The 23,527-nt window shown below is 38.0% G+C and overlaps 1 protein-coding gene across 1 annotated transcript in view; it reads left to right on the plus strand.

The window, feature by feature from the left end:
- Positions 1-23,527, plus strand: part of LOC122804603 (cholesterol 24-hydroxylase-like) — a 515,734-nt gene that overhangs the window by 374,644 nt on the left and 117,563 nt on the right. The window contains exon 10 of the mRNA XM_044074565.1: positions 9,519-9,591. Coding sequence (XP_043930500.1) covers positions 9,519-9,591 — 73 coding nt within the window. The remainder of the gene's footprint in view (positions 1-9,518; positions 9,592-23,527) is intronic.

The raw sequence follows: 23,527 nt of genomic DNA on the forward strand, positions 1-23,527 counted from the left end.
CTGTTTTCAAATCATGGAACTCTACTCTACTAATTGTCAGGCAGTTAGGAAATCCAGTCTTTGAAAACGCAGCTGAAGTCGATCTTTAATACTAGCACGTAGCACTCTTTACTTAGTGTAACACTAATTAAAATTTCTGAGATAACCTTTATCTCTAACCACTCACTGTATTCTGCCATCACTCCACTTCTCCTTTTCTCATAGCTTTCTAATTTATTTCCAGCTTCATTTTCAGAGCTACTGTAGTTTCCCTTGTTTCTTTCTGTACATATATCTTCTCAAGTCCTTCAAATTTTAGTTTTGCTGTACTCTCTCTTACCTTTGATCTTACCCTTTTACGATATATTTTACTAATTATTTTTTTCTTACCTTTCTTTTCTCAGTACTATTTGTACTTGTGCTGTCAATCTTGCAGTCATTACATCTCTTTAACCTCTACCTCTATTTTTCATGCCAAATTTTAAACAACACTTTCTGATACTTGGTAAGGCTACCTGCTGTGAATAGACTCTGGTCATGTTTCATACCATTAATTGTAGATAATTGCTGTGCTAGAATGCCTTGATATATCATGTATTTTTTGGACATAGGGTTACTGTTCATAGAACTTTATTCGAATATTTACCAATAGCATCAAACAATTGTGTTCAAGCTTTGTAGTATTGTATTGAAGTTTTCTTCTTGGACCTCTACTTGAATATTTGCTGCTCAGACTTTTCCAGTAAACAAATACAAGTAATATATGGTTTAACATAAAACAATCAAGCTGCATTTGACTGAAAGTCACAATATTGCATACATTTGACTGGAAATGCACATGACAGAAATTAAAAGTCATTTCACTGAATCATAAATAAAAAAATCGACATAAAATTAACCATAAAATGTTTTTGAAGGAGGGGAAGTCACCATGCATCTCCCACACTCCCCATAACTAAGTATACTATCTTCATGGTTGCACAGTCATGGGGAAAAGAAATAACACGATGCACAGTAAATCAGCATTGGTGCACAAACACAAACATCTATAAATTTGAGTGGTGTGACATGACAAGGGCATTGCCAATCCACACATAATCTTCTAGACTCACTTCCCTAGCAGATCACATCTTCATTAATGAGATCATCATATAATTCATATGCAGTTTTACAAATGTCTGATTCATTGAAATGAGATACGGTCGAATGGTTTTCAGTTGTATGTTTTCAGTCAAATGCAGTTTAGTCATATTAGAGTAAGCTGGAATATATATATGTGTGTGTGTGTGTGTGTGTGTGTGTGTGTGTGTGTGTGTATACATACATATCTATATCTATATCTATATCTATATATATATATATATATATATATATATATAGGGGTAGAATACAGCAACTCTAGTTTTAGCTGCTCAAATTCCATGCCCTTGTTGCCAGGGACTCGAGCAGCTGTTAGTTTTTATGGCTGCCTACGCATGTTTAAAGTTGAATACTATATTCAACTGAGGAGTGGAAGCCAGGGAGAAGAAGTGCAGTGAACTTGAACAAGGATAGTGCAGCTGCTATAGCGTGGGAGTGCAGGTTGATTTAGTTAGCAATTAGAAGGGGTCTTTGGGTTTAGGTAGCTGGAAGGGGGGTTGGGTTTAGGGAATGAGAACAGCATTTAGGGTTGGGGAGCAGGAAAGGGATTTTAGGTTTATGGAGTAAATTGGTTTAGGGTGTGATTGGGAATTTTTAGGTTTAGGGAGCAGGGAGTGGGGTTTTAGGTTTAGGGACTTGCTATGTTTAGAGGTAGGTGGGAGTTTTAGAGTTTAGGTTCTGGTAAGACTATGCTTGATCAGGTGTTTAGAGGGCTTTGTGGGACCAGGTGTATAAGGTGGTGGGAGTTAGAGCATTTGCTTTTTCATGCAAGTGGCAGTGAGCATATATAATGTGAACTACTAGCACAGAAGCACCTGTAATAAGCCCATATATATAAATTAAATACATTAATGAACAACCCGTGCACTAATCAGATACAGATCACCTCCAATGTGTACTTAAAATAATAAAGATTTGGCGTAGTAAGTTTAGTGAGTATTCCATCCAAATTTCAATAAAAAAAATGCTGTGGTTTTGTCTTGCAAGAAGCAATTTGAGCTTGTATGGAGTGGAAATTTATTGCAAAGAAATAAATAAATCAGAAGAGTTAAGTGCTCTCATTCTACTGTGTTAAAAACTTTATCAGAACTAAATGCACTGACTCCATTTTGGTTTAAATAATCAGTGTAATCACATTACAAATGAAAACCTCTCCACGCCTTTCTTAAAGAGACAGTTACCTTAGAAAAATGTTAAAATATCAGCACTTGTTAAAATACAATATATAAAAAAAGTTATTGTGACTGAAGTACAACCACAGTAAAACAAATCATAAGTAGTCAATTGTAGACTGTAAGTTACAGGTTTATTGTCTTTAATTATAGGGCACTGTTAACAGAAATATATGAATTTAACACTAGGGTCTGAGAGGCATTTAATAACAACTGCCAATGGAATTCACAGTATTCCAGCCTTTCTCCCATCTTCCACTCCTCTCAGAAATCTGCACTGTTTACTTTGAAAGATAGTACACACCTTTGAATGTTTACTTAGGGCATATTTTTTCATCTCCCCCTTTTTATTATATAGGTGTGTTTATAAATCCTAGTTCTCCTACTTAAAACACAAGGCATGTAAGGCAAGATGCAAGATAAGCTAACCTTGTTTTACAGTTGTATCTATACTTGCAAAATAAAGTTTTTGAATAAGAAGAGGTGGTGATGTTTATACTTTCATAAATAATCCTACATTGCAAGCAGGCCACAGACTTGTGCATCCACATTTTGGCAGTGTTTGCTACCAAGTGACTGGTCCCTTTTTCCAATAACTCTGCATTTAAAGACAAAAATAGGGGTTTTGCCTAATTTTTGAGTTAGGCTAGTAGGCTCAAACATCCTGACTAATTTTGACAAAAAAAAAAATCTTCTTCATCTTACCAACACTCTGGTTAAATGTGTGGATCAAGGCATTAGATCACTGGTTGTTTCTTCTGTTGTTTAATACCCCAAACTTAAAAGACCCTGAGTAGTCTAAAACTGGTTTGTAAGTGCCTGCTTTTCTTGAAACCACTTCAATGGCTATGTTATTCATTAATTTGGTAGGGTAACCCCGTTCCAAAAGTAATATCTTAAGCTTGTCCAACTCTAACAAAAACTGGGTATCCTTACCATTTGCCCTTTTACCAAATTCTTTATTCTGCCACAAAGGGTATTTACTTGAGTAATGTAGGAAACCACTGGAAAAAGCTGGCTTTCTAAAGATGGTTGATTCCCATCTACTGCATGGTTTGTTTTTCAAAACCTTGATATTTAAACAACTAATGTTGTTTTTACTCTTCTCACATGTAAAACTAAGAAAGTCTGCATTATTATTAATGTATCTAAAAAAAATCATTATACTTGGCAGAAGAAACTGTCCACATAATAAAATACATTCCAAAAATGTAAAATCTCTAGTTGAAAGAGCTAAGTGCTTGAATAAGTTAAATGAGAATGGCACTGACACATTTAAATGTGGCAGATGCCGCTTTATGACCAACTGATCTATTATTCACATTGTAGCCATTGACAAGACTATAGTAGCAAAAGAAAGATTTAGCTCTGAGTCTGAGGGGGTTGTATACATTGCCTGTTGTGAAACTTGTCCTGGGTATTATATTGGCAAAACTTTACATAAGGTAAACAAGAAAGTGTACAAGCACACATTGGCCATCCCTAAAAAGGATTTTCTATTAATGCTTTGGTTAACCAACCACTACTTGTAAAGACTTTAGAAAATGTAGTATTTTTGTGAATGACAAAGTGGATTTAAATAATTTAATTGGTAGTCACAATGTATTACTGGAGTGCTGTGAATCTGAGTGGCAATTGCAATTACAATCTGATATAAAACCAGGATTGAATGAGCAAATACATTTAAAATGTTTCTTTTTAGCACAGAGGTTGTACGTTTTTTAGAGAACTTTGCTTTTACATGGTCTGTCTAATTATTTATTGTTGTTTTTATAAAACTTGGAGTAATTCTATTTTTTCTAAAAAAAAAAAAAAGGTTTTACACAAAAATGTTTACAACCTTTTTAAATGGATTTGATATTCGATTTGGCATTAATATTTATGAATTGAACTATTGCTTCTTATCATTGGCTCTAGAATCACTTGATTTGTGAGCAGTCATTTTAAATTCAGCTTGGGGTGTAAAAGTTTTATTTCTGATGAAGTTCTGTTAATCTCTTGAATAAAGAAAAAGAAAGTGCTAATTCCTGTTCATAGTGCATTGTCTTTCCACTTGTATTTATCATCCAAAAATCTTAGATATTGGGCTAGAAATTCACTGCCCAACACAAAGTACTTTTCCCAGTACCACGTTACAATGTTAGTAAACACAGGGGCACAGGAGGAGCCCATAGCCACCCGTTGTGCTTGTTGTAAGTATTTACTTTTAAAATACACATAATTGTTTTTTAACACTGGATCCATGCACTCATGAATAATCAAAATGTCCTTACTTGAAAGAAGCACATCACTACTGATAACTTAATAAAATCAATCCATTACAACCACATAGAGTATTACTAAAAACAGGTCCTTTACATCTATGTTAACAATATACAGTTCTCAGAGTATGTAGTACCACACAATTTCAGTAAAAAAATCCCATGAATCTCTTAACACGTGTTATTTGTCCTTAATTTTTTTTTTAATTTGCTATTAGTCAACAAAGCAAAAGGCTCAGATTTTGATCCTGCAGAAGCCACTATTGGACCCAAGTGTGGATCATTCTGGTCCTTATGTGTTTTTTGGGGATTCCAAAAATGTTTGGTATGACTGGTTGGTCAACGATGAGAAACGACCAAATCAGGAGACAATTCAAATTCATATACCACTTTGTTCAACCAGGAGTCAATTTTACTAAAAGCAAAATTAATTTAATTTCTGGAGGTCAATTTAAAATAACTACTGCAATACAAATAGTCAAGATTGTTCATCAACACCACCCCTTCTCGGCACCATACTTCTCAACTGTACAGTTTTTCGTAAAATGTCTAGATTTTTGCCTCATATTTTTGGTCTGCTTCTCATAAAATTGTGGTTTTCTGGCAAGTAATTAGCAAATCACTGAGGGTTTAAGTAAAAATATAATAACAGATATTTGAGTTTCAGACTCCATACCTTTCAGAAAATTCATGTTTATGCACAATCTGTCAGTCTATCAATTTTCTAAGTTTGTAAGAGCAATATTTAAAAAGAGTCTCTATTTTTGGTCCTTTGTCCCCATTTTTGATGGCTTTGTCCAGATTTCTTGCTCTAAGAGGTTGAGAGGTAAGTGCTACCCCCTTGTCTAGTTTCATGATCTGAATGTGTCCATCTCCTTTCATTATCTGTTAAAATAAAAAAAAATGCTTCTTATTGTTTGCATGCAACCATCTGATGCTTGTTTCATATAATCAGTCATATATAGATATTGGAGGTGTAGGAGGAAGATTAAATGTGCTTAATCTCTTTAAAATCCTCATATCACGATGATTATCACCTCCAAAATACAATTTTAAATTCATCTTCCTTGTGTAGAGTTTTAACTGCACTAATGTGTCCACTAGATGTAGCCCACATAAATGAACAGAAATAAAACCTCTTAAAAGTAAACAAAATTATTGTCAATGTTCAAATGATTTTTAGTTATAAATTCTCAAGCCATTGATTTCATTGATGTTACCTGATGCATTTTCAGTATTTACCACCATCATATTTGTTGTTCTTGTTGAAATGTTCAGTATCTCTGATTCCTGTTCTTGCCACTGCATCTCACCCTGTTGTATTTTGAATATGATTTCCTGGGGTAATAACTATTGTTATCTCAGGCATCACCCCCCCCCCACTCCTTGATGAATGCAGGTTTAGTCTGGTGCTTCTGGGCTACTCTTCATCACCCTCTTCGTTATACATTGTCTCCCCCCTAAGGTAGTTCATCAGTTGACACTGGCTTGTTGATTTGGAAACCTATTAAACTGGGGAATAGTGTTTTCTTTTATAGTCCTCTCTGCCATGTCTCATTTTTTCTCTTTTCGCTTCCTTATTCTGGCACGTTTACTGTTGACCATGTTGAAAATTTGATAAAATTAATTTTCAGTGGTAGGGAACAAAAGGTCATTGGTAATTTAATTTTGCAGCTTCTCAGTGTTTTTTGTTCAATTTGTTTGGATTGTTTGTTTGATTATGATGTAAAGCATTTTTTTTAGTTTAGTGAATATTCTCTTCTACTACATTCTAGTCAAGTATATGCATTTAGTTTGATTTCTTATGAGGTTAGTAGTGAATTGATATACTTTGACTACATAACATTTTCCAACTCACTTGGGCCTCCAGTGAAATAAGCCTGGGTTTTCCAGGAAACTGGTCTCACCATTTGTGAAACATTGCATTTGATAAACTACAAAGCTCCCTCTTCATCACATGTGCTTAGCAACAGCACAGGCTAGTACTTTGGGATGTATTCTCACACTGCATAGGCATAACGTGAAGCAATAGCTGAAGATAGCTGGTCATTTGACTTCATAGTTAATGTTAGTCACGATGCAAAGAATTTTATACAGATGTTACTTCATTCTGTAATGAACAGAAAAAGATAAATTGGGGCAGAGAGACAGGGACTCAGTGGGAAAAGGAGAAGGTAACTTCATATATGGATACATATTTCTCAGTAAGTAACCACCTTATATATCAATGATATATTAGTGCTGTGCTATTATTTCCTCTCAAAGGATTCCTTTATCAAAAATAATAATAATATAAAATAAAAAAGATTCTTGTACTATTGATTATACTTAATCATCATAGATTAGGTTATAAATTTTAAGCTAGCATTTACTCAGCTGTATAGAACCAGACCAAACAAAGCACAGAGACACACAAACATGTTTAAGTGATGTAAGTTAATCAAGCAACTTTATAATTTATAAGAGAGCAAAGACTTTAACATCAGTTCAAACAATCATATCAAAGGACTCTTGCTGGAATCCATTGCATATGTACGTGTGGGGATATGATTTTATAACTAGTTTTGGAGACCAAAGAGCAAAGGGGAGGATTATGGCATTATTACCGGGAAGTGTGTGACAAAGAATTAATAATAAGAAGGCAATGGGACTATGTATAATCCACTGTTTGTATGCAGGGATGGCATATAGATGGCATATAGACAGGAACAATGGTGTAGGTGTTCCTTATGTGACTGTGCAATGCTGCATAGACAGGGCATTTGTGGGAGTGGGAATTGTGTGCTGTTAGTCCTACAGCACGCTTAATTGTCTCACAGCAGGTCTTAGTTCATAGCTGTCAACCTCTTAGCACAATAAATCTGGAAAAAGCCAAAAATAATGGGTGGCAAAGCACCAGAAATAGGGACAGTTTTAAATATTGCTAATGTAAACTTCAAAAGTTGCTATAATAGAAGGTATTGTGTTAACCACAAACTCTGAAACTCAAATACCTGTTATTATTTAGTGAATTCAGTTCTCACTGATTTACCACAAAAATATGGAAAAACTCAAATTTTATGTGGAACAGACCAAAAATATGAAGCAAAAAATCTGTGCAGTTGATGTCTTGGTTGAGAGTTACAAAACTATAACAACAGAGCAGTCTGTTAATTAATTAATTTATTTGTTTATTAAGTGCTGCATGGCACGTTCCTTGGCAGACCTCTACCATGCACTATTGATCTGCACTGTCTGAATTCTGGTTCTTCATGAATCTGAATCATGTTAAATTTTAAAAATTATTAAAACTGTTTATGTATGTGGATATACAGTACTGGTTACTTTACGTCTGGAAGTTTTAGAACTTTATTGGCAGTTACGTACTAGTGCATTTTCATTCCCAGAGCTAAACAAAATATGCTCTATTTATTGCATTTTGTAGTTGAAGAGTTTAACTAGGTAAATTGTTTTATGAGTAGTTTTATGAGTAGATATACACTAAGGCTACATAAAGTATATGCACCAGGGTAAAAATATATATTGAATTCTATTTGAAGCAACTAGTATTGTATATTCATACACACAAACAGTTTTAACACCTGACTGTAGACACAGTATTTTAGGTTTTACTTTATCTTGTAGAATCTTGGGTGTGTATGCATAGATGACTGTACAACATCAATATACATATATATATATATATATATATTTTAATATCTATTTGATGTAACCAGTACTGTATATCCACATACATAAACAGTTTTAATAATTTTTAAAATGTAACATGATTACTTAGTTACATATATAGCATTTTAGATTTCATTTTTGTAGAAATTGATGTATGTATGTACGTGGGCAGCCACGGTGGTGCAGCAGTTAGTGGTGTCATCTCACAGCAAGAGGCTTTCTGGTTTGATCCTCAGCTGGGGTGCCTTCTGTGCAGAGTCTGCATGTCCTCCCTGTGGTCACGTGGGTTTCCTCCCACTTCCCAAAGTAGGTGGATTGGACACTCTAAATTGGCACTAGGCCTGAGTGCGTGTATGTATGTGTGTGTGCCTTCCATGGAAGGTTGGGTGCCGGGCTGGCAACTCGACCCCGTAAAACTCCACTGCCAATCATGAGCGGACAGGTGATCTGCTGTGGCAACCCCTAACTGGCAAAAGCCAAAAGAAGAAGATGCATGTATGTACATACAACCGCATAATATTTTTTATTTCCATTTTTTTTATTCCCTTTATTACTTGTGTAGATAATTAATGCTGTTGTTAGCCTATCAGCATGGCTAAATGTGCACCAGTGATTACGAGTGCAAGATATTTATTGCAGTGGTCTGCAAGTTGTTTATATCTTAAGAAGTCCCACAATTGTGTGGGACGAAAAGCGCTTTATTTAAATAAACCTTTTTTCTAATTTTACACTGTGACAATGTTTATTGATGGACGGGACACAGTCTTCAGCTGTTTATGTTACAATATCTGCCTGTCCCATCTAGTAGAACATAATAATTTAAATGTATTTACATTAACAGTTTCCTGTCAGTTGTTTCTTTGATCATGTGTTTTACAGGACATTAGATTGCATTACTGTGTGCTCTTTAGTCATGGCTGCATGCAAGTAATTTAAAAACAGTGTGTGCATGTGTGTGTGTGTGTGTGTGTGTGTGTGTGTGTGTGTGTGTGTGTGTGTGGTGTCACTCCATAATACTAATCCATACCATCTCCACAATCCTGTATAATATTCTAACCATTCCCTAAGGCAAAAATGTTTTGTCAAATCATTGTAAAGCCAGAGCACAAATATTTTTTTTTTTCTAAAATGTGTGCTACATCTGCATTTTATTAAATGTAATTGTCTAGGTGAAAAGAAATACTAATCATTTACTTTCGGATGAAAATAAATCAAAGCAGAGCTAATGACAGAGCTAGATTTGTATTGCTGTCTCTGTTCAATGCTATGAATGATTAATCTACATTTCTTCAATTAGGTCAAGAAACAACAGCCAACCAGCTGTCCTTTACAGTTATGGAATTAACAAGACATCCAGAAATACTAAAACGGTGAGCATGGCCATACAAGATCAAGATACATTTATTTCATACTTTTAATTTCTTAAGATCAGTTTTGAAATACAGTAACAAGAGGTGTCAGCTTTCATAATATTAAGTATGAAGGAATTGTTTACATGCTTAACCCTTGACCATTTTCTTGCATTAGTACGGTCAGTCTACTGTACTGAAATTGTAACGCAAGCAGAAATAGTTTGATTGTCTATGAGATAAAATAATTATCACGCTCTTCAAAAGCAAGTCCATTTACTGCTTTATTTATTTTTCCAACACACCTACCATGTGATGGAAAAAAATAAACCTACAGAAATGTTCAGTTAGTAATATTAATAACAGAATTATATGAACGTTCTGAAGTCATTCTTCATTTATTTCATTCTTTTATTTAATTATTTTATTTTATTAACATTTGTATACTGGGATAGTCTGCCTGGGTATGTATCCATTTTCAACAGAGGCCTGGGGAAAAAAAAACCCAGGTATAGATCACATTTCACATTGTAATTTATAGAGAATTTACATTTGTTACAGTAAATACAAAATTACATTTGGAATGCTAATACACAGAGTCAAATATTTACAAAATTACAGATAAACTGGATACATAGAGTCAAATATTTACATAATTGAGAGGCAACATGCTAGGTATGATAGAATGAAATAAGTTGTTGACATGAGAATTTAAGATTGTTTAGTTTCCGATATACTAATGAGGGTACATATTAAAAGCACAAATGTTTACTTACCCAAACACCTATATGCCGACACGTCTTCATCAAACTGCGAAAACATGGATCATCCTGAAGCGCGAAATCCAAAATATCGAATTGTCATGGTTGGCCCTTCTGCAGTCTAGCTCCCTATGGTAAGTGTGCGATAGTTACAGACCTTAGGGTTAGGGTGCAGGTTAAGGTAAGTGCATAGATGGTAATGTATGTTAGATTTAGTGTAGGGTTAGAAGTAGGGTTTTATTAAGTGTATGTGTGTGGATTATTTAGTTTGTTTGGGTATAGCTTTTTAAGGTAAGTGCGCGATAGTTACGGACCTTAGGATTAGATGCGGGTTAAGTTAAGTGCATACATGGTAGTATATGCAAGATTTAGTGTGGAGTTAGAAGTAGGGTTTAGTTTAGGGTTAGAAGTAGGGTTTTGGTAAGTGTATGTATGTGGTTTATTTAGTTTGTTTGTGTAGGTAGTATGTAGCGGGCGGTGGGATGGTACAAGTATGACATTTCGAGTTTTTGAATTTCGCTGTTTAGGGCATTCAGTGCATTTGCGGTTCGTGGAATATGTGTCGGCATTTAGGTGTTGGTGTAAGTAAACATTCGTGTTTTTAACATGAACTCACTAATGAAGATAGACATGAGGGCAAACTATTTTGAGAAGAGAGTTATGTTGAATGCAGTGAAACAATAACCAAATGTTATCTAGGATGGCCGTAAGTATATATTACAGACAGGTGAAGGTTGTGATATAAAGCTTTCATTGAAGTACAAAGCACAAGGCTGAGGTTTTATGTGAATATATTAAAGCTTAAGGATACTTAAGGGAATTATGAAAAAAAAAGAATGTTTATAGGGACACTAAAGGAGATACGATAGAAATATTTTTATGTTTAAGGTAGCTGTTCTAATGGAAGTAGGGAGGGAATTCCAGTCTTTGGTGACAGAGTAGGAGTAAAGGAAGTGTCTAGGTGATTTGCTTGGTCTAGAGATAGTTAGTCTGATATTTATGTTTTGTTTACTCACAATTAGCAGCCTAGCTGAGACTACAGCAGCTTGTGATTCACATGGATGTGTACACAGATGGACATGCAAGCAATAATACCCAACAGGGTATGTGTTATTGTGTAAATAATGCCCACCCAGGGACGTTATGAGGCCACTGCGGTGGTGGTGCTGTGGTAGCATTGTTGCCTCACAGTAAGATGTTGTCCTGTTCGATTTTCAGCTAGAGCGTCTTCTGTGTGGACACATGCGTGAATGGGCGTACCTTCGTTGAAGATTGTGCGTCAGGGCCGGCAACTCAGCATGTAAAAATCTACTGCCAATCATTAGCAGACCAGAGTTCTGCTGTAGCGACCCCTAACCAGGAAAAGCTGAAAGACACAACAACAACAGGGACGTTATGAGGCCCAAACCCACAGGTGGAAGGCCTCTACACCATTGGAAGGGCATTATTTACACAGTAACACCCACCCTGGAAACATTATTGTGCTTAGAGAATGGTCTGTCTGTAAAATTGCTGTGTTTTACTGTTTTTATTATTATTTTTTTATATTTTTGATGTTAAATAGTTCCTCTTCCTAATGTTTCAAACTTGCTGTAGAATATGTCAATGGTGTTGGAGGAAGTTTTTTACATTTAAAATATAACATTTTCAAAAAATATCCCGATATTTACTTCATTTTTTGGTCCCTTACTCCTAAAATGTGTAGTTTGTTGCCAACTATTGGGGATTAAAGTCACTAAATAATGACATATGTAAGTTCATATGTTCATAGGTAGGTACTAGGCTATTGGCCCTAGGGCCTATACAAGCCTAGCCAAAAAGGTACCCTGGCTTTCACCACCCAAGAAAATTATTTTCCTGTGCCCCTGTCAAGCAGAACCACAGAAGTGATCTCCGGGGTGAATTTCTTATTACCCATCCAATCATCAAGATTTTTCTTGAAGAGTGCTAATGAGGAGCTCTGTTTGACATAAATAGGTAGTCTGTTCCAGAGTATGGGAAGTCTCTGTGACAGGAATATATCCCTTCAGCATGTTCTGTTTATTGTGGTGACAAGGATTAGGTCCCTAGGCATGTAGCTCAGTGGGATTGGGATTTCTTTTACTGGAGCATGTCCAGCAGCTATGGGTTTGACATAGCTTTGCATGTTAGGCAGAGATCGTCTCTGAGTAGGAGATATGCGACGGAGTAAAGCTGGAGTTTTTTTAGACTGTCTGCATAAGGCTTCTGTTTGAGGCTGGTAATCCTGTTTGTGAGGTATTTCTGCGACGTTTCCAGTTGTTGTAGATGTCTTGTAAGGTACATACCAAAAGGGGTGTTGTACTCTATAATGGGTCTAATGAGTGATGAGTAGAGGGGAAGAATGACCTCTTTTTTTCTGGTTGAGAAACGTTTTGTAATGAGGTGTGCCATGTAGAAGAATTTCCTGACCACTGTGGCGATGTGATTATCAAAGAAGGGACTACTGTCCACCTGTGTCCCAAGGTCTCTTATCACACTTTTGGTGTTAAGTAGACTACCACCTATGTGGTAGTTCATGGGTACAGAATTTTTACCAAAGGGGATGACAATGCACTTTTTGGCATTGAGGTTGAGACCATGACTTTGACACCAGGCATCTGTCTCAGTGAGGCCCTTTTGTAGGATGTCCACATCGTTAGGAGTTTCAATTATGGCTCCTAGTTTGCAGTCATCTGTGAATTTAGTTAGCCAAACACCTTCTGTGTTAGCCTATACTTCAGAGAAGTAGATACCAAACAGGAGAGGATCCAGGACTGAACCCTGTGGTACTTCACTTGCCACTTGTCTGAAGTCGGATTTGGAGTCTGCTTCTTTCACAGTGTGGGTTCTGTCAGTAAGCCAGTTGGCAACCCATCTTATGACATAGGGATTTATACCTAGTTTAGTGAGTTTATCTATTATTCCAGATTAGGGGATGGTGTTGAATGCCTTGGCGAGATCTAGATAGGCTGTGTGAACCACCTTACCCTCATCTATGGCTTTGGTGACTGCTTCAAAGAAGTCTATCTGGTTTAGGAGACATGATCTGCCTTTACAAACCTGAACTGTGTGGGGTCCTGAGTTTAGAGATTTCCAATGTCTTTGTTTATGAGTTCCATGATGATGTGTTCCATGGCCTTGCAGAGCAGGCTCGTCAGGCTAATGGGGCGGTATCTCCCAGGATCTGTTGTGGCCCCCCTTTGTGGAGTGGGATAATCGTCGCAGTGCACCATTCAATGGGCGCAAAGCCTGAGGTGAGACTATGATTGAACATGGTACTTAGGTGGGGTGCCAGTTTATTCTGTAGTTCATGTAGAAGGCAGCCTGGGATGTTGTCAGGTCCCATGGATGCTGTGTTCTTCGCTTTGGAGAGTGAGGTTTTTACCTGTGCAGCCATAATTACAAGAACTTTGCATTCTTCCAGTATAAAGATGGGCCCTTTAGGAGGTGAGAGGGGGGTAAAGTTAGCACTGAACCTATCTGCCAGGATGTTGGCAATATAAGTTGGTTCTGTATATTTGGTGTCATTGTGTTGTAACTCAGAGCTGATCTGAGTGTTGCCATCGAGATTCTTGACATACCTATATAATGCTTTGTGGTTGTCTTTAGAATCCATGGTGATTTTGTTTTCATAACTAGCTTTGGAGAATTTTATGAGGGATCTCAGCTTCTTACTGAGGCTGACCAGGGAGTTTCTCCAATTGTGGGATTTTACTCTTTTTTGCAACAGTTTCTTTCTTCTTTTGCAGAGTTTGTTTATGGCAGAAGACCACTAGATTGGCCTCCTTTTTTTGGAGGATAGCATCTTGGTTCTGTTAGGGATAGTATGATCCATGCACTCATGTACGTGCTTATAAAGTGCATTTGTGTAGGATTCAACAGTTGTACCTCTATTGTCCATCCGCATGGGTGTTGTGAAGTTTGCCACTTCTGTCTTAAGAAGCGTGAAGTTGGCTTTGGAGAAATTATTTATGGTTGTTTTCCTAATGGGAGTTGGGAGTGGGATGTGGATGTCTAGGGTGATTAGCTTGTGGTTGGATCTGACCAACGAGGAGCTGACCTCTGGTGTGGAACACCGGACGCCCATGTTGGGGATGACCAGGTCTAGGATATTGCTGCCCCTGGTGAGGGTGTGGATAAGTTGATCTAAGGCGTTGGAATTGATGATTTCCAGAAAATGCTGAGCAAAAGAGTTGGTACACGAGTAGTTTTTCCCAGTTAATGGTGGGGTAGTTGAAATTACCCATTATTAGGGTGTTGGGTTGTACCTTAATATTTTCCAGTGTATCAAAAAAAGAGGAGTGGGAATCCTGGGGCATGGTGGGGGGGTCTGTAGCAAGCTACAATCTGGATTGCGGTTTTGCCCTGAGTTAGTTGAACTTGGATAATTTCGGATGCATTATGCTGAGCAACTAGCTTGGAGGTGTGGATATCCTTAATGAATATGGACACGTCTCCAACTTTAGTGCTTCGGTCTGCATTTGGCAGCCAAAAGGTGTGGTATGAATTATAGCCTGGTAATGCAGGGGTGCTCTCTGGAGCTTTGAACCAGGTCTCTGTCACTGTACAGATGTCGATGTTCTCCATTTTAAGGAATGCTTCGAGTGAGTGCATTTTGAGGTTTAGACTTCTAGCATTGAGTAGCATTACCCTCAGATTTTGCCTGCTTGTACCTGTTATGGCGGTGAATTTGTCATTTGAAACTTGCCTAAAAAAGGCACTATAGGGGTGGCAAGAGCCTTAGCCAGTATCCGGAATCCCAAGGGCGACAGGTGCAGGCCATCTCTGGTAAAGCAGCGTGGTCTGTCGATCATGTCATCCCAGGCAGACAGATACTGGATTCCCTTAGAATGACACCAGAAGCTTAGCCAATTGTTAAAGTCAATCATTTTGTCCTTGTACTGTGGTATCATTCTGGGTGATGGCAAGATACTAATTAGGGCTAGGGTCATACCTGCCTGGGCTACAAGATCGGAGAGCTCCTCCATGTCTCTTTTCATGTAGTCCAGAGAGGTACATCTCAGGTCATTCACACCAACATGGACAATGACAGAGTCATATTTGTACTTGTTGTGGAGTGACCTGAGTGCGTGCATTATGTGGCAGATCCTGGCACCTGACAGGCAGCTGACAGTAACTTTCTCCTTGTTTATCCTGGTGAGTGGAACATCAGTGTGCCTGACTATAGAGTCACCTATGACTAGAGTGTTGGGTACATTATGCATTATGGGCTGTAGTTGAGTGGCACACTGAGTATGTAGGCTATGTATCATTTGGGTTCTGTTGGGGGGTGGAGGTTGCTTGCATTTCTGCTTTGGAGGTCTCAGTTGTTTGGACAGAATTTTACTGAGAGCCTCCGCGAATGTAGGTGTGTGTTTTCTGCTTCTGTGTGTGTGTTTTTGTGGTGTAGGTTTTGAGGGACTATGTGATGAGTGTGGTGCGGTGCAAGTGTTTACCTTCTCCTCTTGACTGTCTAGTCCAGTCTTCGGTGAAGAGAGCTTTGCTTCCAGTTTGGCTATATAAGTGCATAGGTCACAGGTCGTAGTGCTGGGTGGTAGGAGGAGAGGGTTGTCTGTGTACATGAGGCAATTGCTGCACTTGAGTTTCAGACTTTATTTCCTTAAAAAATGCATGCGAACTCAAATCCTGTTATTCAAGCAACTTTCTAATTTTATAAGAGCAATATTTAAAATTTGTTCCTATTTCTGAGCCTTTGTTTCCCCTTTATTTTAGCCTTTATCCAGTTTTCTTGAGCGTAGAGGATGAGAAGCATGGAAGTCTCTTAAATGCGGCTGCCACTGGTCAATTGATTTCACTATTTCACACACACACACACACACACACACACACACACACACACACACACACACACACACACACACATGAACACACACACATACACATATACACACTTCCACTTTGATGCACGCAAACACTCATACACGTATGCATTCAAACAGAAAAATAAACACACATACACATACTATTCTTTCTTTTTTAAGTTTCTTTTATTTCTATACTTGCTAAACAACAAAAGCACTGCTTAAAGAATGTAAAATAATATCTCAGTCACTCTCACATTCATGCACATATGCACATACACAATAAATACACACACTTTTCTATTGCACTCACTAAACAGCAGAAGCACTTTTGCAAGTGTAAAATAATGGTGGCCCTTAGCTTTTAGGTTTAGTCTGGTTTCAAAGGCAGTTTAATACGCTGACGTGAACTGGCAGATTAATTTTTCAGCGGGCATTATCTGCAGATTAACACCCTGTTGGAGAACATTCTTTCTCTAATCATGGTGCTGATGTACAGGTTGCACATTCTTTAACATATAAATATATACAATGTTTCAACAGGCAGCCCAGGCACTATCCCATGACTCCCATATATAGCATATGTATGACCTAAATCAATGATTTGTGACAAAAGGACAAAGAAGGCAAACATACTAAATGCACTTCAATAAGACAGTCTTATGAAATTGTAAAGGTCATAAATGTAATCCACACAATAACAGTGCTAAAAATGTGAATGGAATGTCTACACTATGGAACCTATACTTCGAGGTGGTGTTATCTTGGAGTTATATATATTTATATATATATATATATATATATATATATATATATATATATATATATATATATATATATATATATATATGGGTCTACTTGATATGATCGACATTTCATAATGTCGAAACCCATATGGCAAAGACCATATGATCAACATTTGAAATGTCGAACATACAAGCAGACAAAAAAAAAAAGAAAAAAAAAACTAACTTTAACGATGCTAGCAGGGGAGCTCTGCCCACCTGCACTCCCCCATGGGGGGCTATGCCCCCCACACCCCCGTAACTTTAATATACCAACTCCGAGATCACACTACACTGTAGAAATGGAAATCTTTCCATTCCGCACTGTACGGAGATGCCGGCTCCCCATGGTCGACATTTCAAATGTCGATCATATAGTCTCAACCATGTGAATATATATATATATATATATATATATACACATATATATATATATATATATATATATATATATATATATATATATATATATATATATATATATATATATATATATAGATATAGATAGATAGATGCATATATAAAACAGCGGTGTTAGTGACCAGTGCCCCCCCCATGTCAGAGGGTGTATAAATTGCATGAGTTAGAAGAACATAACCCCCATATCAGAGTGTGAGTGTGTATGTTGGGGATATTTGGAATTTGCCCCCTACAGAATTGCTGTAAGGGTACAACAATGAATTCTGAGTATTTAACATTTTATTGTTTGAGTATCTGGTTATTTTTTGGGTAATTGAGGCTGCATTTTTTTGGGTCCCATGCTTGTGGTAAGGACCCCTTCATTAATGATAGCCTACATCCACTGTTTTTACAGCTGATTGCAATTTTATATTATGACTCTGTTGTGCAATAACTAATTTGTGTGTAATGTACTTTATATTCTTCAAGGTTGTACCTGACAGCATGCTTTCTCAACAGAGTGTTCCCTCTCTATGCTGTAGGAACAAAGCAAAGTTTCCAATATAGTCGTCGCTGTTAACCAGGTTTCAATAAAAAGCCTTGTTTTCACTTGTCTTTACAAATTTTACAGAGTGAAACGGTATTACTTCTAACCTCACAGGTAATCCTATAAATAACAGCAACTATGTATTTATGTCCAAGATGAATACACTATAAACACACACTGAAGTATTTTAAATCTTTTATTTTGCTCACCGAGTTTTCACTTGTCTTTACAAATTTTACAGAGTGAAACGGTATTACTTCTAACCTCACAGGTAATCCTATAAATAACAGCAACTATGTATTTATGTCCAAGATGAATACACTATAAACACACACTGAAGTATTTTAAATCTTTTATTTTTCTCACCGAGATAGCCCCTGTGATTCATAAACTTGCTTAATGCAATTGCGGTATGCCTACCACAGGTAAGTTTAATAGCACAAAGAATAGAAACTACCAGGCAGGCACCCCATAATTTGTATTAAGGAGTCTGTATATCAGGTAGTGATGCAGTTGTCCTCACATAATTTTCTATTTTCCTTTCACAGTAGGGTGTCTGACCATGGCAAGTAAAAGAAATGCACGTTTTTCCACTTGGAAAATGTAGTCTTGCAGTAGGCCTTCTTTTCTCCATGGGTGAGAGATGATCAGCCATGAGAAATCTGACCAGCACTTTCGTGACCATGCCTGGTAGGGTGTTGTGAATGACTTTAATGCAGTCAGTGGCCAGAGCAAGAATTATAAACAACTGAGTCACTGGGCCACCAGCATACTTGGTGGTACTTAAACTCAGGCTGCCACCTTTTACAGGAACTAAGTGCAATAGTTGGCTGCTTGTCAGCTGAGCCACTTTTGTCAGAGTCAGAGTTCCTCAGCTCTCTGCATGGAGATTCTGACACATTGATAGACCACAATGAAGTCCTAGAAATAAGTGCTGACTTAGACCACCCTCTCAGCATATCCATTAGAGATCCTCTAAGTGGGTATGTCTTGACAGAATCAGCTATCTCCATACTGGGTAAACGTGTGGTTTATTAAAGCTAAAAAGTGTTATTACATCTTTTCACAGGAACATCAAGGCTTCAGATTCAGAGGCTAACAGCAGAAGGTATGGTATACAGTATTCTGTCCTACCAGTACATACCATAGTATTCATTCATTCATTTGCTGAGGTTTGGTTATTGATGATTAAGTTTTACTTGCTGTGGGGACTTTCCTATGGTGACTTTACTGGTGACATTTTACCAGGCTCCTCTGCCATGGATATACTGTTGCCTCATGTCAGAGACATGTCAGGCTCTGTTGGTGATGGCTGCTAAAGTCTGTCATGACCATGGGCACAGTGTCATCACTGGACATTGACAATGTGGTAACCACATCCTCATCCCTGTTGGGAGGTGGAGACACATAGACTTTGTGCATGCAGAATCAACCATGGACACGCAGGAGGACACATAAAGATAGGAAGTCACAGCAAGATCTACCCAAGAATGAATGCATCTCCTGCTGTGCAATCCCTCTTGCTTGTCATGGGTTCCACTGAGCACATGGATGTCAAGGGTAGATGTTGCAGGCCATGGGTAGTAACACCCCACATGGGTTAGCTGTCATGACATCTACAGTTCAACATATTTGCAGGGCCATCATACAGACAAAGACTAACAGCACCAAAGTCCTTATTGAGATGGTAGGTGCTTTTTATGCAGTGTGTGTGGTGGCATGTGGGAGTGCATAGTCCACGTGTGTGGCATCATGGACATGTGACATAGGGAGCTTACATGAAGCAGTTGTCCATATGTTCTGAGGCATCATTGCCAATGTACTTCCCAGAGCTGTCCTCCCTCCATCTCTAGTGATGAGGCCTGCCATTGTAGGTTGAGGTCATGGTCAGGCATATAGTGCCACTTCTTCCTCATTTGCCGTCCAGTGTCAAGGGAAATACCACATGACATGGACATTCATAAGGGTGGGATGCTCAGGCTGAGTTACTTCATGGCATGGACCACTACTCACATTCGCAGAACATTCCTTACACTTGCTATTGTCAGGATGGAGGTGTGATCTTCCCAATAAAAGGCATTCTCATGGATGTGTGTGAGCATGGCCTGCACACACACATTTCCTGTGGGTGCCCTGGACCTGTCTGTATGACCTCACCATAGTGCTGCAACATCTGCCGAGGTTGTGTCTCAACAGACATATGCATTCAGATATCCACAAAGTCCTGCTCCACACATGCACACAACAATGGTGTCTGCAGTGACCCTTCACTGCTTGTAACATTAGCAAAGGTAAAAATAGACAACACCATAACTGATAGCTGCAGTTATATCCCGTTGTTCATAATTCACTTCCTGTAACTCCAGGATTTTACCGTGGTCATTAATTCTGTACTTGACTCCTCCAGTCACGGAATGTATATTTTTCTGAATCACTCTGCCATAATATTTACTCTTATTAGCATCCATGAGTGCCCTCATTTTAATAATATTGCATGTTGCCATTTCCTTATACCACCACTGGCATGTTATGCAAGCTGCCAAATTTTTCAGGCTTCCCCACTCATGATTATGTATCTCTGAATCACCTACACCCTGCCATGGCTACTCATCATGCAAAATCACTTACTGTGAGATGGAAAATGTTTTGGAATCCAAGGAAGTGCCGGCTGACAAAATAAGCCCAATAAAATATAAACTTTCCTGTGGAACACTGCTACAGTATTTTTGTTTGGAGTATATTCTACTAACTACTCTATAATCACTCCAAGAGACACAGTGAGATACATGTACAACTTACAATCATCACATAATGGACACCATTCCTAATTCAAGATACAATTAGAGTTCATGGAATTAGTATTGATTGGATTCAGTCTTTGATGTTAACCAGCACCTGAAATGTGCCCAGAATTGCCTCCTTCTGTAATTCACACATGGTTACATGAACTGGTAACATATTTAAGTACAACTGTAAATTAATTTTATTAGATCTGTTGCTGCTACATTGGAACAGTCTGGGCATTATTCTTTCACATTGTTTTGATTTCTGCTTGCAAATCCTGGTATTTTATGACTTTGTGTCACACGTACATAGGATACTGTAATCACTGGGTGTAGCAATTTCAACGATCAAAGCTACTTTTGTCTTTTTTCATGGACTGCTGTATCTGGTTTTCTTGCGTCAATCTTTTGAACTGCTGAAAATGACTGATTCCATTTCATATAAACTTCACCATTCTCTATAATGCTTTGTGGTTCACATTTCCAATGCTTCTCAGCTACTTCTATATCGTAGTGTTTGCATGTTCCCCAGTGTAGTAGTCTTAATATATTATTATGCCTTTCAGTAAACATGGCCGTCTGACATGCGTGTATCAAACCCAGGTACCCAGCAACAATATATGCAACTGTATCCAGTTCCATTTTACAGAAGTTTCTTTGTCTGTTTATCCAGTATTTTCAGCAAAATTTGTAAACTGATGTAAACATTACCCAGTATCCTGTGCTGTGATTATTAGCCTTTCATCTTTTTGTTTCCATTAAACTCTCCTTAGCCATTCCTGCATCAAATCTTGGTCAACCCAAGGTAGTTAAGAAGATCTAAATACTTGCCACTGTATTTTTGGACAGTCTTTTTTTTTCCTTATCTGATTCTTTTCCTTATAGTCTTGTTTTGGCACATTCATTTGTCATTTGATTTTTTTGTCTTCTTCTGGTTTGGTTTACATTCCTGCTTCATTCTGAAATGCTTCTGCTAGACTAAGCAAAGAGGTCATCTTAGACTACTCTTCATGTTTTAAAACTTTCACTATGTTTGGATATGATGAGGTCAGCAGACATATATGCAGCAGCTTCAGTATTGCAGATCTATATATGTAATCAATTTTAGGAGGCCCATGCCTCATCCAGAGTCAGAAATATTTAAGCTCGGTATACACTGATTTTTTTATATATCATTTTATAAGCATGAAACATTTTTCTTGTTTTCTTGTCCAATTAATTTAATACTTTTTTGGGTCAATCACCCAAAGCTGTAAGTTAGAACAGGAAAAGCAAATTGATTTCAGCTCAAACTTTATTCCTAGATGTCAAGGTAGTTTTCAATACCTTAATCCAGACACTGAATGACAGAATTCATTATCATTTGCAAACATGGCTGATGCTCTTCATGTTTCACTGTTGCAGTCATTACATTTGGGTAATCTGCTTGCAGGTTGCCCTCAGTTGGCCTGATTAATAAAGTCTTGGGTCCTGCGTCAGTTGCTGTCCCTTCTTCCATGACATCAGGTCGTCAGGGGTATACAACATGCAGCCAGTGCCATTACATCAGTCTTTCTTGCCGTGCGGTGCCCAAAGTAGAAGCAGTTCACAAGTGCTGGTCAGCCGACTCCTGAAATTTTAGTTTTCGAGTTTCAGAACCAAAGTCTTCAACTAAAGTTAAGTACCCCATTGGGGAAACTTTTTCTTGCTCCTTACCAATGTCAGTAAAAGTTAATAATTGCATTACTTGTGGAAAGCAAATAGCTCATAAAGATTTTCATTCGTACTGAATTTCTTGCCTAGGCCCTGACCACGACGTACCTTGCTGTCGGTTTTGTGCTTTATTTAATCAACGCACTATCCGTCGTCAGTATATTTTTGCCTCTAAATATTTCAGTTCTCGGTTTAATTATCCAGAAATGTCATCGGTTAACCATCCGACTACCGGAATTCTGAAAAAATGCAAAGATAAAGACAGAGACAGGCCACCGAGGTCCAAAACTGCCAACGACACTTCTCCTAAGCCAGTCGCCACTTCGCTGGTACTCAGTGAGGCACTTTCGCAGCCCCTGATACCCACTACTTCTGATTCGCAGGCTTCTACTGAGACCCTTTCAGAGTCCGGTATGCCGCGAGATGCTTCAACTATGGAATCCACGGCTGTCTCTACCTTGGATGGGTCCGGAGCCGCTGTGCAGGCACCGGCTTCTGAGGGTGTATTCAGGCCTATGGATTTGCATATTTAACCGATGCCTCCTTCTTTATTTAGGCCTAAATCTCGATCCATGCCTAAAAAAAACAATGCCCAGGTCACATTGCTCAGTCCTCTATGCATAAAAACAAATGATAAAAATGGCTGAAGATCTAATAACTCTAATCAGGGGTAGCCAACCCCCCTTCTAAGAGGCCTAGGACTGAAGTTGATTATGAATCTTCTGATCAGGATTCTGTTCTTTTCTGATTCTTCTGATTATCTGGATTTGCTCTTATCTACTTATGAAGATTCTGATGCAGACGACTGCATTCCCTCTGCTTCCCCTCCAGAGGATTTTTCTTTTGGGGAAATCATACATACTCTAAGGGAGCATTTCCACTGGGAAAGCCAGGATTTTTCAGATTCAAAAAAGAGGCTTAGGGATTTCCTTCTCCTACCTCAGCATAGGCCTTTAGCTATTCCTCCTGTACTAGACATTATTGATGATGCTTTTTCGGAATCTAGTTTGGCCCCTGATTCCCTGCCTCCTGCTCCCAGAAAACCTGACAGATACTACAGGGTCCCTGAGTCCCACAAGTTCCTTTCTAAAAATCCTATTGCAGATCCAGAGACTATTTCACAGGGGCCCAAGGGCATTAAGGCTTCTACTGCTAAAAATCCTACCCC

Source organism: Protopterus annectens, chromosome 6.part0 (genome assembly GCF_019279795.1).
Source record: "Protopterus annectens isolate FY-2018-M chromosome 6.part0, PAN1.0, whole genome shotgun sequence".
Lineage (NCBI taxonomy): Eukaryota > Metazoa > Chordata > Ceratodontiformes > Protopteridae > Protopterus > Protopterus annectens.